Genomic DNA, 14410 nt, shown 5'->3' with positions numbered 1-14410 from the left:
AAGTTGTAAAATAACTCCTTAAATGTACACCACTGATCATGTACCGTCTTACCCTTTAATCTATTTTCCCAGTCCACTCTAATCAATTCCGCTCTCATACCTTCATAGTCTCCTTTATTCAAGCTCAGCACACTTGTTTGAGATCCAACCTTCTCACCCTCTAATTGAATATGGAACTCAACCATGTTATGGTCACTCATTCCAAGGGGATCCTTTACGAGGACATTTTTAATTAATCCTGTCTCATTGCACAGGACCAAATCTAAGGTTGCTTGCCCCTGGTCAGTTCAGTTACATACTGCTCAAGAAACCCATCCCTAATACACTCAATATTGCCTTTTGCCTGGTGCTCACAGGTGGACTGCACACAGGATGTGCCCAGCAGCCAAGTCTCTTGTTGAGTTTTACGACCATTTGCAAACTCAGATACTGCATGATTTGATCATTCATACCACTTCAATTTAACCTGATAATTCCTGACTTCTGGCTGTGTTGCTTTTTAAAAAATAAATAATGCTGAAATGGGCTATTGTGCACAAATCAGAGCCTCTATTACTGCACCTCGTCTTTGCGCGATCTCCTATTTGATCTTGAATAGATAGCACTTGGCCTGCACTTCCATCCAAGCATGGAAGCTGGGTCAGTTAGGATGCAAGCTTGCAGTAAGCTGTAAAATATCGATCTGCGCCGTTCCCCAAAATTAGGTTTGTACTTGTTTATGTAAGGATTGGTACTGTGAGGCAAGATCCCAAATATAGAACCTCACTAGCCAGGAGCATGGGTTTGAGATACAGTTGTGATACTATAGGCTGATTCTGGGACCCAGACTCCTGGCTCATGAAGCTCCATGCCAGGGGCAGTGCCTCACAAAATTACCTCCAAAATGTTTGCACAAAGAGATATTACAGGCCTGAAGCATCTGCTTAAGTAACTATTGATTACACAAATTTGTCAGGATTCTCACACAAAGGAACATTTATCCAATAATTATTTAGAGAATTAACTAGAAATATCACCACAGAATAAAACGTATAGGCCTAGAAATTCATTATAGCCACTTTTGGGGCGGTAAAGTCGGGCGGCCGCTAAAGTTTGCGCCCGGCGCAAATTCGAGGCCACTTCCCCGATATTCATTAGCTTCGCCCTAAGAGTTTGCTCGAGCGCTAAAACTGGCGATGCACAGCTCTCTTTAGGCGCTAAGCCGGCGGCCCGGCCGCTAACACCGCAAGGTGGGCGCAGGGCAGGTGCGGCGAGCTGCTGATTGACGGCAGACACTCTGGCTCCGGTGAGCTCTTAAAGGGGGAGGGTGGATTTGGTTTTTTGAAAGGCCGAGACTGCTGTATTTGTATTGTTGGGGAGGGCTTCTCTCCATCAGTTTGTTATGTGGTACCGGCACACCACCACCACCACCTCCTCCTCCTCCTCCTCCTCCTCCATCATCATCTTTGTCTCTCACAAAGTGTTGCAAAACGGCTGCCTTTTCTACTGCAGGAGTGCCCTTTAATTTGCGCTCCCCGCGGCCCGCCTCGGCTGTGTACCGTTCCACTTCACAGTCGTTAGGGCCGTCCGGCGCACAATGGGGTGGCACGAGTGAAGTTCCGGTTCCGGGCGCACAAAGGGCATTGCACGACGAAATGATGTCATGATCTGCGCCGGCGCTAAATGTCTACTGAAGTTGGGGCGAGGCGCAGATCGCGCTGCGCCCGGGCGCTAAGCGCCTAGCGCTCGAGATCTACTCCTAAGGCGCTAACGGCTGGCGCGCCCAACTGAATTTCTAGGCCATAATGTATAACTGCAAAAGATAAAGGGGGAGAAATTCGGTTGGTAGCGCCAGCGATTAGCGCCTAAAGAGGCCAAGAAGTGGGGCGCTAACCAATTAGCACCCGGGCGCAGCAAACCCTGCGCCTCTTCCCATATTGAGTGGACTTTTAGCGTCAGCGCTAAATCTTAGCGCCCGCTCACGGGCGCAGGCAGCTCATGACGTCATTTCAGTGTGCAACGCCTTTTTGGCACCCCGGACCGGAAACTCAGTGGCGCCCCCCTCCGTTCCGCCTGGCGCTAATAAGGACAGCTTACCTGGAACGTTCCCCAGTCGCTCTCGGGCTGGGGGGGGCATTCTTTAAAGGGGACTGCACTGGTACAAAAGTGGCAGCCATTTTGGGAGCACAACTTCTTCGAGAGTTTCACAGAGTCGCTGAGTTGCACTCTGAGAGCCATTTCACCAGTGAGCCAGCGCTGGCAGAGAAACTTCAGCCTTCTGACCATCACCTTGCTGCTGGTGAGCATTTACAACGGGAAAACTTTCTTGTGCGCTATTATTATGGGGGCTGCATTGGAGGGGAACGTCCTGCTGCTGAACCATCTGGAAAGGGCACAGAGACGCAGGGAGAGAGGGGCAGGCATGGCCAGACGGAGGAGGACCAACAGACGTCGCCACATCAGACCTTACGCTGCCAGGGTTTTCCGACAGCAGTTCTCTTACTTGAACATGTCAGAGGAGCAGTGTCTCAGAAGGCTGCGCTTCAGAAAGGAGGTGGTGACTGAGCTGTGCCACCTGCTTCAGCCAGATCTGCAGCCTCAGATAAGGTGCAGGACCTCTCTGTCGGTGGCTGTCAAGATGACTGTTGCCCTGAACTTCTACGCGAGCGGCTCCTTTCAGGCCGCAACTGGGGACATAGCCAACATATCGCAGTTTGCGTAACATTGCTGCATCCGTCAAGTAACTGATGCCCTGTTTAAAAGGAGGCGGCAGTACATCTCCTTCTCTATGACACTGGACAAGCAGCGGGAGCGCGCAGAAGGCTTCGCAGCAATAGCGGACTTCCCCATGGTGCAGGGCGCCATTGACTGCATGCATGTGGCTTTGCGGGTGCCTGTATTGAATCCGGAGGAGTTCCGCAACCGCAAGGGGTTCCATTCCTTGAATGTGCAGCTGGTCTGTGACCACCGACAGCTGATCCTCGCAGTCAATGTGCAATTCCCAGGCAGCAGCCACGACGCCTTCATCCTGCGCCAGACTTCAATTGCAGACCTTTTCGAGGCCCCGGCTCACCCAGGAGGCTGGCTTCTCGGTGACAAGGGCTATCCTCTGTGCCCATGGCTGATGACCCCGCTCCGTTCGCCCAGCACCTCTGCTGAAGAGCGCTACAATGTGAGCCATCAGGCGACGAGGAACATTGTGGAGCACACAATCGGCGTGCTGAAGCAGCAGTTCCACTGTCTGGACCATTCCGGAGGCGCCCTGCAGTACTCACCTGAGCGAGTCTCCCACTTCATGGTTGTATGTTGCATGCTGCATAACCTCGCTATCCTACGCACCCAGCCAATGCCACCAGGCATTGAAGCACCAGCAGAGGAGGAGGAGGAGGAGGAGGAGGAGAAGGAGGTGGAGGAGGAGGAGGAGGACCAAGACGGGAGGGAGGCACAAACTGGAAGGGCCATCCGTCAGAGGTTGATCAGAAGTCGCTTCTAGGCCCCTCTCACGGAATGCTTGGTGCCACCTCTCACGGAATGCTTGGTGCCATTCGAAGAGCAGGAATGGAACCGTTCTGATAACCCAAAGCCTATGAAGGGCAATATGAATGTAAATAGCAGACATGGCCAATGTAAATAAAAACATTTGTTTATTTTGCAAAATGTGCTTCTTTCCAACATGACAAAGCAATGGCAACAGAAAGCAAAACTAACACTCTAACACATAAGTGGTTCGCACACCCGGGAGACTATCCAAAACATTACTAACATTCAGACCAGCATCTACGGCCTTGATTTCTACAAATAAGACGTCTCAGCAGCACCTTCTACTCTTCCCCCCTTGATGGTGATCTACTTCTCTTGCGAGATCGGCCCCTTCCCTCCCTGCAACTCCTCCGTAATGGGACCCCAGTGGCTGCATCAAGGCTGGGGGAGGCCTGCTGAGTGTCCGAAAGCGCAGAAGTCCCTGAGGGACGGCCTGGACGGACTCTGGGCTTGGAGGGCCCGGATGCTGACTGTTCCAACTGTGCATGGGTGGAAGCAGTCTGTCCTGCAGGTGGTGGCAGCTGCAGTGGAGACATGCCAGTGGTGGCATGAGGAATGCTGTCATCCTGAGAGCGGACACCTGCTCTGTGGTCGGCCGACACACTGGCACTCTGACGGGGCAGCATCGCAGCATGCGCACCAATCGGCTGGTCCAGAGATTGCTGGCCTGCTGTGGTGCTGCAAGGGCCCCGGGTAATCCTGCCTGATCCAGCAAGGGTGGCAGCAGTCAGTGGTCGCGTGGCCTCAATCTGCATCTGCATGAGACCAGCGAGTGACTGCGTGGCAGCACTCAGCACTTGCGTGGCAGGTGCCAGTGCTTCGGTGATGCCCTGGACAGTCCTTTCCAGTGCTGCCCCGAAGTCCTGGACAGTCCTTTCCAGTGCTGCCCCGAAGTCCTGTGCACTCCTTGCCAGTGCTGCCCCGAAGTCCTGCGCACTCCTTGCCTGTGCTGCGCCGAAGTCTTGGACACTCCTTGCCAGTTTCTCGATGGATTCAGGCATCCTTGCCACTGCAGCCATGAGCTCAGTGTGCCTGAGCCGAGCCTGGGCGCTCATTTCTGCAAGGGCACGCACCTCTTCTGCGCTCTGTGCAGCAGTACTCGCGGCCTGACTCGCCCTCCGGGGAGACGGCCCCCGAGCTTCCCTACCCCACTTGCGTTGCTGCAGCCCACTGGGTCCTGGAGGTGGTTCCTCCTCAGAGCCATCCCCCCCGATCCCCTCCAGGGGAGTAATATCCCCAGTCTGCAGATGGGTTGGCTCGCCTGAGGGTGGTACGGATGGTCCGGCTTCCTCCTGCTCATCGCCTCCGGAGTCAGTGGCAGTGGCAGCTTGAGGGCCCGGCTCCCGAGCTGGTGATGCAGCATCTGAAAGCAGGGAGGTTGAAGAGTGGCTTTAGCAAAAGGACAGGGTGGCAGCAAGGGATGCATGAGTGCTGCAATGCTCTGACTTGGGTCCAGAGTGAAAAAGCATGCTGGTGGGGGGAACAAGTGGAAGGAGAGAGTTCAAAAAGGTGATGACCTTACCATCGCTGTGCACAATGGGGTCGGCAGCTCCAGTGGTGACAGGACCAATCATCTGGCTTCCAACAATCTGGTGGACTCGTTCCTCCAGGTCCGTGAGTGTCTGCAGGTGAGGCCAACCTCCTCCGGTACAAAGCTGCTCCCTCCGGTTCCTGGTCAGCTTGGCCTGCAGGAGAAAGGACGGGAAGTGATGATACATTATGCCCTGAGCTGACAGCACATGCCCCCCATGGTAGAATAGCCCTTACATTATGCCCTGAGCTGACATCACATGCCCCCCATGGTAGAATAGCCCTTACATTATGCCCTGAGCTGACATCTCATGCCCCCCATGGTAGATCAGCCCTTACATTATGCCCTGAGTTGAATGTGCGTGTGTGTTTCCAGAAAGGGCCATGTGTGCTGGCTGGCAGATGGCCATTGGAGCTTCGCGCACCCTCTGGCCATAAAGTCAGGTGCAGATGGAGGGATGAAGATGATTGCGAAAAAGGCACTCACCCTAACGACCCGAGTGAGGTCGTTGAACTTCTTCCTGCATTGCACAGGAGTCCTGGGCATGATGCTGCTGGAGGCGGCTCTTTGACAAACTTCCCTCCAAGCTCTGCGGTGCTCGCTCTGATGAGGCCCCCTACCATTGTCGGGGTACAGCACAGCTCGCCGGCGCTCCACTGCGCCAACCAAAGCATCCAATGCCCCATCGGTAAAGCGCTCCGCTCTCTGCCTCACCCTCTCCATCTGTTGAAAGTTTGGAACGCCACAGAATGCACAGCGCCGATTTTGAGGCCTACAAGGCGCAGAGTGTGGCAGCTGATCCTAATTGACCCGTCCCTTTAAGAGCTGGCCGGCGCCAGCATGCCTCAGGGAAATCGATTATTGACAGCACCTGCGCTGCGCCCGGCCACCAAGAAATTGAGTAGCGCTGCCGGGTTAGCGCCTTAAGAGTCCCGTGCAGCGCCTGATTTTACGCCGCAATCACCTTGAGGGGCGCAGCAACCCAATATGGCTCGAGGTGGTGATAAGTTGCGCCTGGCGATAAAATTTGCGCAGCACCAATTCTAGCGCCCCAAACGGGGCTACACCGAATTTCTCCCCCTTTAAAGTATCCTGGAAAAATTGTCATTTTCCACAAATGGCTTCATGCTTCCACAGGTTAAAAAAACAAATCCCAAATCTTTCCATCGTTATAGGAAATTTAGGCAACATTTTTTCAATAACCGGGTGGCAAAATGATGGTACTGATTAGCAGCAAGGGTTGAACGGAAAGGCAATAGCAGATTTTCTAAAAGGACTGGATGGTACACTATTGAGAAAGGGGATTACAGGGCATAATTAGTTCTAGCACTACAGTATGGAAACGGATTTCAGGTTTGGAAATGTTAGGCTAGAATCAGAGAATCAGAGAATTTTACAGCACAAAAAGAGGTAATTCAGCTGGCTCTCCAAAAGACCTATCCATTTAGTTTCAACTCCCTCGTCCTTTCTCCATACCCTTAAAAAAATTATTTTTCAAATATTTATCCAGTACAAAGCTACATCGACCAATGGTCTTCTCCTATCCAAAACATCCTGACAAACTGTATCACAGTATGGTATGGCAGCTGTAGCTACTATGACCGGAAAGCCCTGCAGCGGGTAGTCAAAACTGCCCAACGCATTACCGGCACCCGGCTACTGACCATAGAGCACATATACCAGAAACGCTGTCTACGGAGGTCACGGTCCATCATCAAACACCCTACCCACCCCAGCCACAGTCTGTTCGCCCTCCTGCCATCTGGGAGACGCTACAGATGCATTCGCACCCGTACGACCAGATTTCGGAACAGCTTCTTTCCCAGGACTGTCATCCTACTGAACTCCACAAATAAACTCTAAAGCCTGCACATCTGCCAATGCACTTTATTATGGTTATGTTTATGTTAATGTATTACAAGACAAATGTATGTTGAATGTTTAAATGTCTTAATCTAAATGTACACTCTCGGGAGCCACAAGCCTACATTTCGTTGTACTGCACTTGTGCACTAACAATGACAATAAAAGTTGATTTGATTTGATATTATGTTGCTATGTATTGTACTTCCAAATGAAGCAACGTTGAATTTTTGACAAATTTACTCTAAAATTGGAAAGGAAGTTCCCCGTGACAGTTAGTTGCCTCTCATCAGTCACCATCCAGAGCAGCACAATGTCCCATTTAAGCTGTTCGCAACGATAATGGGTAAATATCGAACCAGTAAGTGCTTCGTGGCAAAGCCCAGTGCCCCCCACCAAAGTTCTAACAGTCATTTTCACCTAGATTTGTTCCAACATCTGTCTTTGTTGATGATGCCCAGCCCCAGGGTTTCAAAGGTATTTCAAAAATATCCAGAACATCAATCTCACATGAAACCGAAGGAAAACATCGAATGTCATTGAACAATAAATATCAGCGCTGTCGTCAGCTTACCTCTGGGCTGCAGTCCAAGGGTGTTTCTCTTCCAGTTTTTTTAAGAGTGCTGCAGTCAGCTGCATATCACCCTCGAGGGATCCTCCAGGTATTAATTGGACTTCTGAAGCCCTGCAAACTTGTTTTTGACTGCCCTCCCTGGGACTATTTGCAGAGACCTGAGTTTGAACACAATTATTACAACTTTTCATTAAATGGATACATGATTCCCTTTAATAAACTGTCATGCTATTACAGTATTTAAGTCTCCATAAAGCACTCAAAAGGCACTGGCGTAATTACTTATCATGCTTCTAAAATCCTTACGGCTAACTGGCACAATTACTCACAATATTTCCTCAGCTAATGAAAGTAACTGAAGGCAGTGCGGGCAATTCTACGGTAATTAAAAAATCTTCAATCAGAGCCATTTTATGGAAAGACACTAATAAATTTATCACTGCAAATCAGACTAACTAAACCTAACTGACTTCATTTCCAACTAATTGGCATTTGGGGGCATTATGGTAAGAGCAGTCAAAATGCTTGCAGTTGTGTGTATTTAGTAGAGAAACTCAGGCACTCCTGTTTCACTGAACTTAAATAATATTGTTAAATGCAACCGTTGTATTTAATGCTTAAGTCAGCTGTCATTTTGTGTTTTGACATTAAAAAAAGAATTAATACTGCAAAACAAAAAATTATGATAACCAGGGACACTTTGCAGGTTAAAAAAAAAATCAAAATATTATTTAAAATAATGTAATTTTCTTTAATAACTGCAGCACAAAAATCTTAAAACCTTTAGATAAATAGAGAGAAGGAAGAAAGGAGAGCAGTGAATACTTGTTTAAAAACCATCTCAGGATGGGGGCGCCACTGGCAAGGCCATCACTAGTTGCCCTGAGAATGTGGTGGTGGGCCTTTTTCTTGAACGGAGTAGCTTGCTAGACCACTTCGGAGGGCAGTTAAGAATCAACCACGTTGGTGTAGGACTGGAGTCACATATAGGCCCAGACCGGGTAAGGACGGCAAGTTTCCTTCCCAAAAAGGGAATAAGTGAGCCAGCTGTATTTTTACGACAATCCAACAGTTTCATTGTCACAATTGACACTAATGCCAGCTTTTTAGATCCAGATTTTTTTTTTAAACTGAATTTAAATTCTTAAACTGCTGTGCTGGGTTTTGAACTCCTGTTCTCTGGATTATTATTATGCAAAAATGGTGGAAAAATTGGCAAACGGATGAACAACAATGTAGCCTATAAGTCAGTGGTGGGCCCTGAAGTTGAATGGTTACCATGTTCAGTAGTCTCGGCAGCATTACCTGTTCATCCCATCGAAATGCAGCTGGGCACAGAGGTGCTTGCAATAGGTCTCATTCATTTTTTTTAGTGTGGGGACCAATTTCTGTGGGCACAAATTGGTCCCTAACTACAAAACGTTCCCCCCCTCCCAATCCACTGAAATGCAGGTTTCTGGAATTTTTCTGGGGTTTCTTTGTTTTGCTAGTCAGCAATTAGCCTCAAATTGACATTAATTTAAATATAATTAATTAAATAAATCTGTAATTTAAAAAATCAGTATCAGTAATGGTGACCATGAAACTACCGGATTGTCGTAAAAACCCATCTGCTTCACTAATGTCCCTCAGGGAAGGAAATCTACCGTCCTTACCTGGTCTGGCCTATATGTGACTCCAGGCCCACAGAAACGTGGTTGATTCTTAACTGCCGTCTGAAATAGCCTAGCAAGTCACTGATACAAGAAGGCGTCTCACCACCACCTTCTCGAGGGCAATTAGGGACAGGCAATAAACGCTGGCCTTGTCAGTGATGCCCACATCCCGTGAGTGAATTTAAAAAACATAGCCTTATGCAATGCCAAACCTATCTTGTCCCCAGCACCCCTTCCCCTTCGCCCGGCACCTTCCCATGCAAGCGCAGGAGATACAACACCTGCCCTTATACCTCCCCCCTTCCCACTGTCCAAGGCCCAAAACACCCCTTCCAGGTGAAACAGCGATTTACTTGTACTTCTTGCAATCTAGTATACTGTATTCGCTGCTCACGATGCGGTCTCCTCTACACTGGGGAGACCAAACGCAGATTGGGTGACCGCTTTGCGGAACACCTCCGTTCAGCCTGTAAGGGTGACCCCGAGCTTCCGGTCACCTGTCATTTTAATTCACCGCCCCATTCCCACTTAGACCTCACCGTACTCGGGCTCTTGCATTGTTCCACGGAAACCCAGCGTAAGCTCGAGGAACAGCACCTCATCTTCCGATTAGGCACTTTACAGCCTTCCGGACTCAATATCGAGTTCAACAATTTCAGATCATAACCTCGGCCCCATTACATTTTTACATATATTTTTTATCTACACCTTTGTTTTGGCCCTTCCCCCTTTTTTCTCTCCCACATGGCAGCTGTCTCTCACTCTGCCAGCGCATTTCACACCTAATCTAGAGCCGTCTTTTGTCTCCACTAGTCCTATCACCATCTCGTCTGGTTTTGAATACCTCTTAATGTCTCTTCACTTCTCTTTTGTTCTTTCATCCCCATTTCCCAGCCCCCAAACTGGCCTTTTAATCTGTTTCATTTCCTGTGCTTTTTCAGTCTTGACAAAGGTTTTTGACCTGAAACGTTGACTATTTCTCTCTCCACGGATGTTGCCTGGCCGGTTGAGTTTTTCCAGCATTTTCTGTTGTTATTTTGGATTTCCAGCATCCACAGTATTTTGCTATTCTATCTTGTCCTTATTTATTAAGAAATCTGGGTGAAAGGCCCAAGGGATATGCCTGATAACGGATTTTTCCGAAAGGCAGCACACCTGAGCACTGAGCTTAAAGGGACAGGCCACAGCTCCACCAAACCAGTTATGTGTAACCTGACCTTGATAACCTGTCCTCTGCCAAAGTTAGGTATCTGGGAATCCACAAGCAGCTGCAAATTTATGGACAAATTTCTCTCAACAACAGCAATTAGCTAATACAGCAATTGGGCTTTGTGGAGTTACAGGGCTGGGCCGCTCTAAAACGAGAGGTCCACCTGGTAAACTAGGTGATGCAGTAGATTAGGACACTGGTTGTTGACCTCTGGGATGCAGGTTCTAATCCAGCATAGACAGATGGGAGGAAAGTCTTTTCTGTCTGCCAGCTGCAAGGCTCCTATGGGGTGAGTTTGGGAAGTTTCAATCTAGGTTTCGTCCCTAATTTTGGTACTAATTGGCCAGCTCAATCAGATAGATGGTTGGTGTGAGATTTCTTTTTGAATGTCACACTGGTGCAGTGGGTGGTCCAATTGAAAAATAAGCCCCACCTACTTCTTTTAAGTGCTTCAAATGACACTCAAAAAGCCTGGTGAAAATATCGCCCATCTCTTATCATAATCAATGTGTCAACAGTAAAATAGTACACAATTTCATAGCGATAATCATTTAACCATTTCCATACTAAATACTAAAAGATACTTTCAGAATATGATTAGAAATCTCCAAATATGTCTTCCTACACACTCTTCCTCCTCCCCACGTTCTTGCTGTGTTGAAGTCAGCACTCGTCGCACCATCTCCTACTCTAACTCATTCTCACTCCGTTCCTCAAAACCATGAAGCTGCTCAACTCCCTTAATCTTCTCTGCAAATCACAAGCTTTTGAAAGACAAGTTTGATGTCACCTAACCACTATTTCTGTATTTATTTCATATTTCCTACCCCTTACAACCCTGGCATCCCAGTAGTATTGGCTTTGGCCCTTCACCTAGGTTTCTCAATGAATTGAAGAAAAGCGATAGGAATGATAGCATAGTGGTTATGTTACTGCATTAGTAATTGGGCAACGTAAGTTCAAATCCCACCACGTACAACTGTAGAATTTAAATTCAGTTAATAAAATAAAATCTGGAATAAAAAGCTAATATAAGTAATGGTGACCATGAAACTACTGGATTGTTGTATAAAACCCATTTGGTTCACTAATGTCCTTTAGGGAAGGAAATCTGCTACCTTCCTATGTGACTCCAGACCCACAGCAATGTGGTTGACTCTTAACTGCCCTTTGAAATGGCCTAGCAAGCCATTCAGTTGTATCAAGCTACGTGGAAAAACCTTCACCTCATGGACTGCAGCTGACTTTGCAGGGGCAATTAGGGATGGGCAATAAATGCTGGCATTGCCAGCGACGCCCACATCCCATGAATGAATGTTGTTAGACAAATGCTTCTTCAAAGTGCTAATGAGCCATGAAAAATGTTGTGTTACTTTTTTTTTTACAAATAAATGCTTATAAAGTTGTACCATTTGGAAGGTTTCACTTCAATTCTAAACATGCTGCTGCCTCCATCGAGCCCTGACAACATACTATATCAGCAATGAATTTGGAGTCTGACTAAACAAATTGATATCTCTTGCTGTGTTTACCAGACAGGTTATAAAAACCGATTGTCAAAGCCTTTCTGTCTAAATTATTGGAAGAAATAAAAAGCTTTATTAAAACAACATCCACGCGCATTATTAGGTGATTTCTTCAGAAACTCAATGCATTTCTGGCCACTTCATTACCCGAGTTAATGGTTCATTTGGACGGGTTTGAACACCTGCTCTTAAATGGGGCATTCTGGCTGGTAAGACTATCCATTGACACAATTGGTCAAGTTACTAAACAGAAAGGGGGACAAGTAGTGGCACAATGACATTATCACATTCCCAATCTCAGAGACCACAATTTATTGTTTAAAATCCTAGTTTTATTATATTTTAGAAAAATGTGCACAAGTTTGCATTTCAGCAGACATATATAGGCCAGAACTGACTGTTGTGACACTAACACTACAACTACTTAACACGTTCCATGGCATTCAGTTGTTCACTATCTGAGGGGAGTTATTAACCTATTGAAAATAAACAGATAAATGTCTGTGTTAAACTAGCAGAGACAGGAATGCCATACGGATGCTTTAAATGTTTGTACACTTGCATTACAACGTCATTTCTTAACTATAATGCTTTCTACAGAATTGAGGTTTGCAGAGTGGGTCATTCTAGGGATAAGCACTGATCAAAACCTCTGCTATGAGATGACAAATGCCACTTTAAAACAAGCCCTAATTATTACCATACAAACAGGAAATGCTGGGATCACTCAACAGGTTGGGCAGCATCTATGGAAAGTGAAAAACAAGAGTTAACATTTCAGGTCGATGGCCTGAAAGGCCAACAAAAGGTCACTGACCTGAAACGTTAACTCTGTTTCTCTCTCCACAGATGCTGCCTGACCTGCTGAGTGTTTCTCGCATTTTCTGTTTTTATTTCAGAATTCTAGCATCCGCAGTATTTTGCTTTTGTTTTTAAAATCATTACATGGTGAGTTGCATTTCAGCCAGTGTTTATATTTTGCAGGTTGCTTCTTTTTGTAACTTGCAGTTCAATCCAAAGCAAAGTATATAATTCTCAGAAAAAGCAAGCTGAATTTACAGTGAATTATAACGTGCGCTTGATCTCTCTTCATGGCTTTGCATACTATTTCAGTCTCTCTTTTCTAATGCTGACCTCTTCTTTGAAACCGTTGTTCCCGGCCATCCATGGATCAAGACGCAAAACATACCTGGTGCTCTGTCTGGATCACCTCCGCCTTTAACTTCAGTTCCCCCAGGTATGTGAGAACCATTTCAGGGTAAGCCTGCAGGAAAAAGACAAAAGCGGCTGAAGGGAACAGCTGGGGTGTCATGGTATCTGTGGAATTGGAGCAATAGACAATACAGAACAAAAGGAAGATTCTTTCACTGGACATCTTCTATAAACTAAACACGACAAAATGTTGAAGTAAAATTTTTGTCTTAGCCTGTCAGAATTTTGGCTACAGAAACAAAAAATTTAGAAAGAAAGAATTCACATTTACATTGCACCTTTCACAATCTCAGGACATCCCAAAATGTTTCATTGCCAATGAAGTAGAGTTACTGTTGTAATGTAGGGAAACACAGCAGCCAATTTGCACACAGCAAGGTCCCATAAACAGCAATGAGATAAATAGTCAATTACACTGTTTTAGTGATGTTGGTCAAGATAAATATTGGCCAGGACACCGGGAGAACTCCCCAGCTCCTCTTCAAATAGTGCCCTGGGATCTTTTACATCTACCTTAGAGGGCAGACAGGGCCTCGGTTTAACGTCTCATCTGAGGCTAATTAAGAAGAATTGGATTTCATTCAGTGAATATAGAAATGTTCTTTACCTCCATTTAATCCTAGTTTAAAATATTCAGAGATCGCAGCATATTTGATTTGCAGGTGTGGCCAAAAACTGTATGTTTATATTAAAATTTAGCAGGCGATTTCAGTACTCACTCAGAGTTAAACAATAAACAGATAAATACTATAGCCTAGAAACTATTGTTCACAATATTAGTGGCCAAACGCCTAACTCATTTCTACGGCATTTCACCGTCCGATATGTCAACACAGGCATTAACCCTTTGCTAAAGTAACAGACAGCAGAATATCACATGAATGTGTTAGGTGTTTGTCCGCTAATATCACCAAGAATAATTTCTAAGCTTCTAACTTTTCTGGTGTTCCTAGAAGTGCTGAAATATAGGTAAAAGTTGTACTTTTTACACAGTGTGTATATTTTCTGTGGAGTCCCTGAAGCTTCCCAATGGGGACCCAGTGTAGGGGACTCCTAAATCTATGTAGAACACTTGTACGAAATATATCAGGTTTCTCTCCTCCTTCTCCAGTTTCATAGATCATCAGGTACTCCGCAGGAAATACACCCTCCATGCAAAACGTACAGCCCTAGGCAAAGGCCCGCACCCATAATTCCTCATGCAACATGGTCCTGATCAATCGGAATCACTGGGGAGAGAAGAGGAACTTTATCACAGGGAGAGTGGCAAGATTGGCCAGCGAGCTTAATCTCCAGTACGGCCTAGTTACAAAAAAAGCT

General features: G+C 46.6%; 1 protein-coding gene across 1 annotated transcript in view; it reads right to left on the bottom strand.

The window, feature by feature from the left end:
- The window catches only part of LOC147107159 (doublecortin domain-containing protein 1-like), a 731408-nt gene that overhangs the window by 478336 nt on the left and 238662 nt on the right, over positions 1 to 14410 (bottom strand). Inside the window, exons 17-18 of the mRNA XM_086008298.1 lie at positions 13068 to 13142; positions 7488 to 7645 (exon numbers count right to left, since the gene is read on the bottom strand). Of these exons, the coding sequence (XP_085864424.1) occupies positions 7488 to 7645; positions 13068 to 13142 (233 nt within the window). The remainder of the gene's footprint in view (positions 1 to 7487; positions 7646 to 13067; positions 13143 to 14410) is intronic.

Source organism: Somniosus microcephalus, chromosome 15 (assembly GCF_052327205.1).
Source record: "Somniosus microcephalus isolate GS21.2 chromosome 15, FLI_Smic_1.0, whole genome shotgun sequence".
Classification (NCBI taxonomy): Eukaryota; Metazoa; Chordata; class Chondrichthyes; order Squaliformes; family Somniosidae; genus Somniosus; species Somniosus microcephalus.
This window is presented reverse-complemented; position numbering and strand designations above follow the sequence as displayed.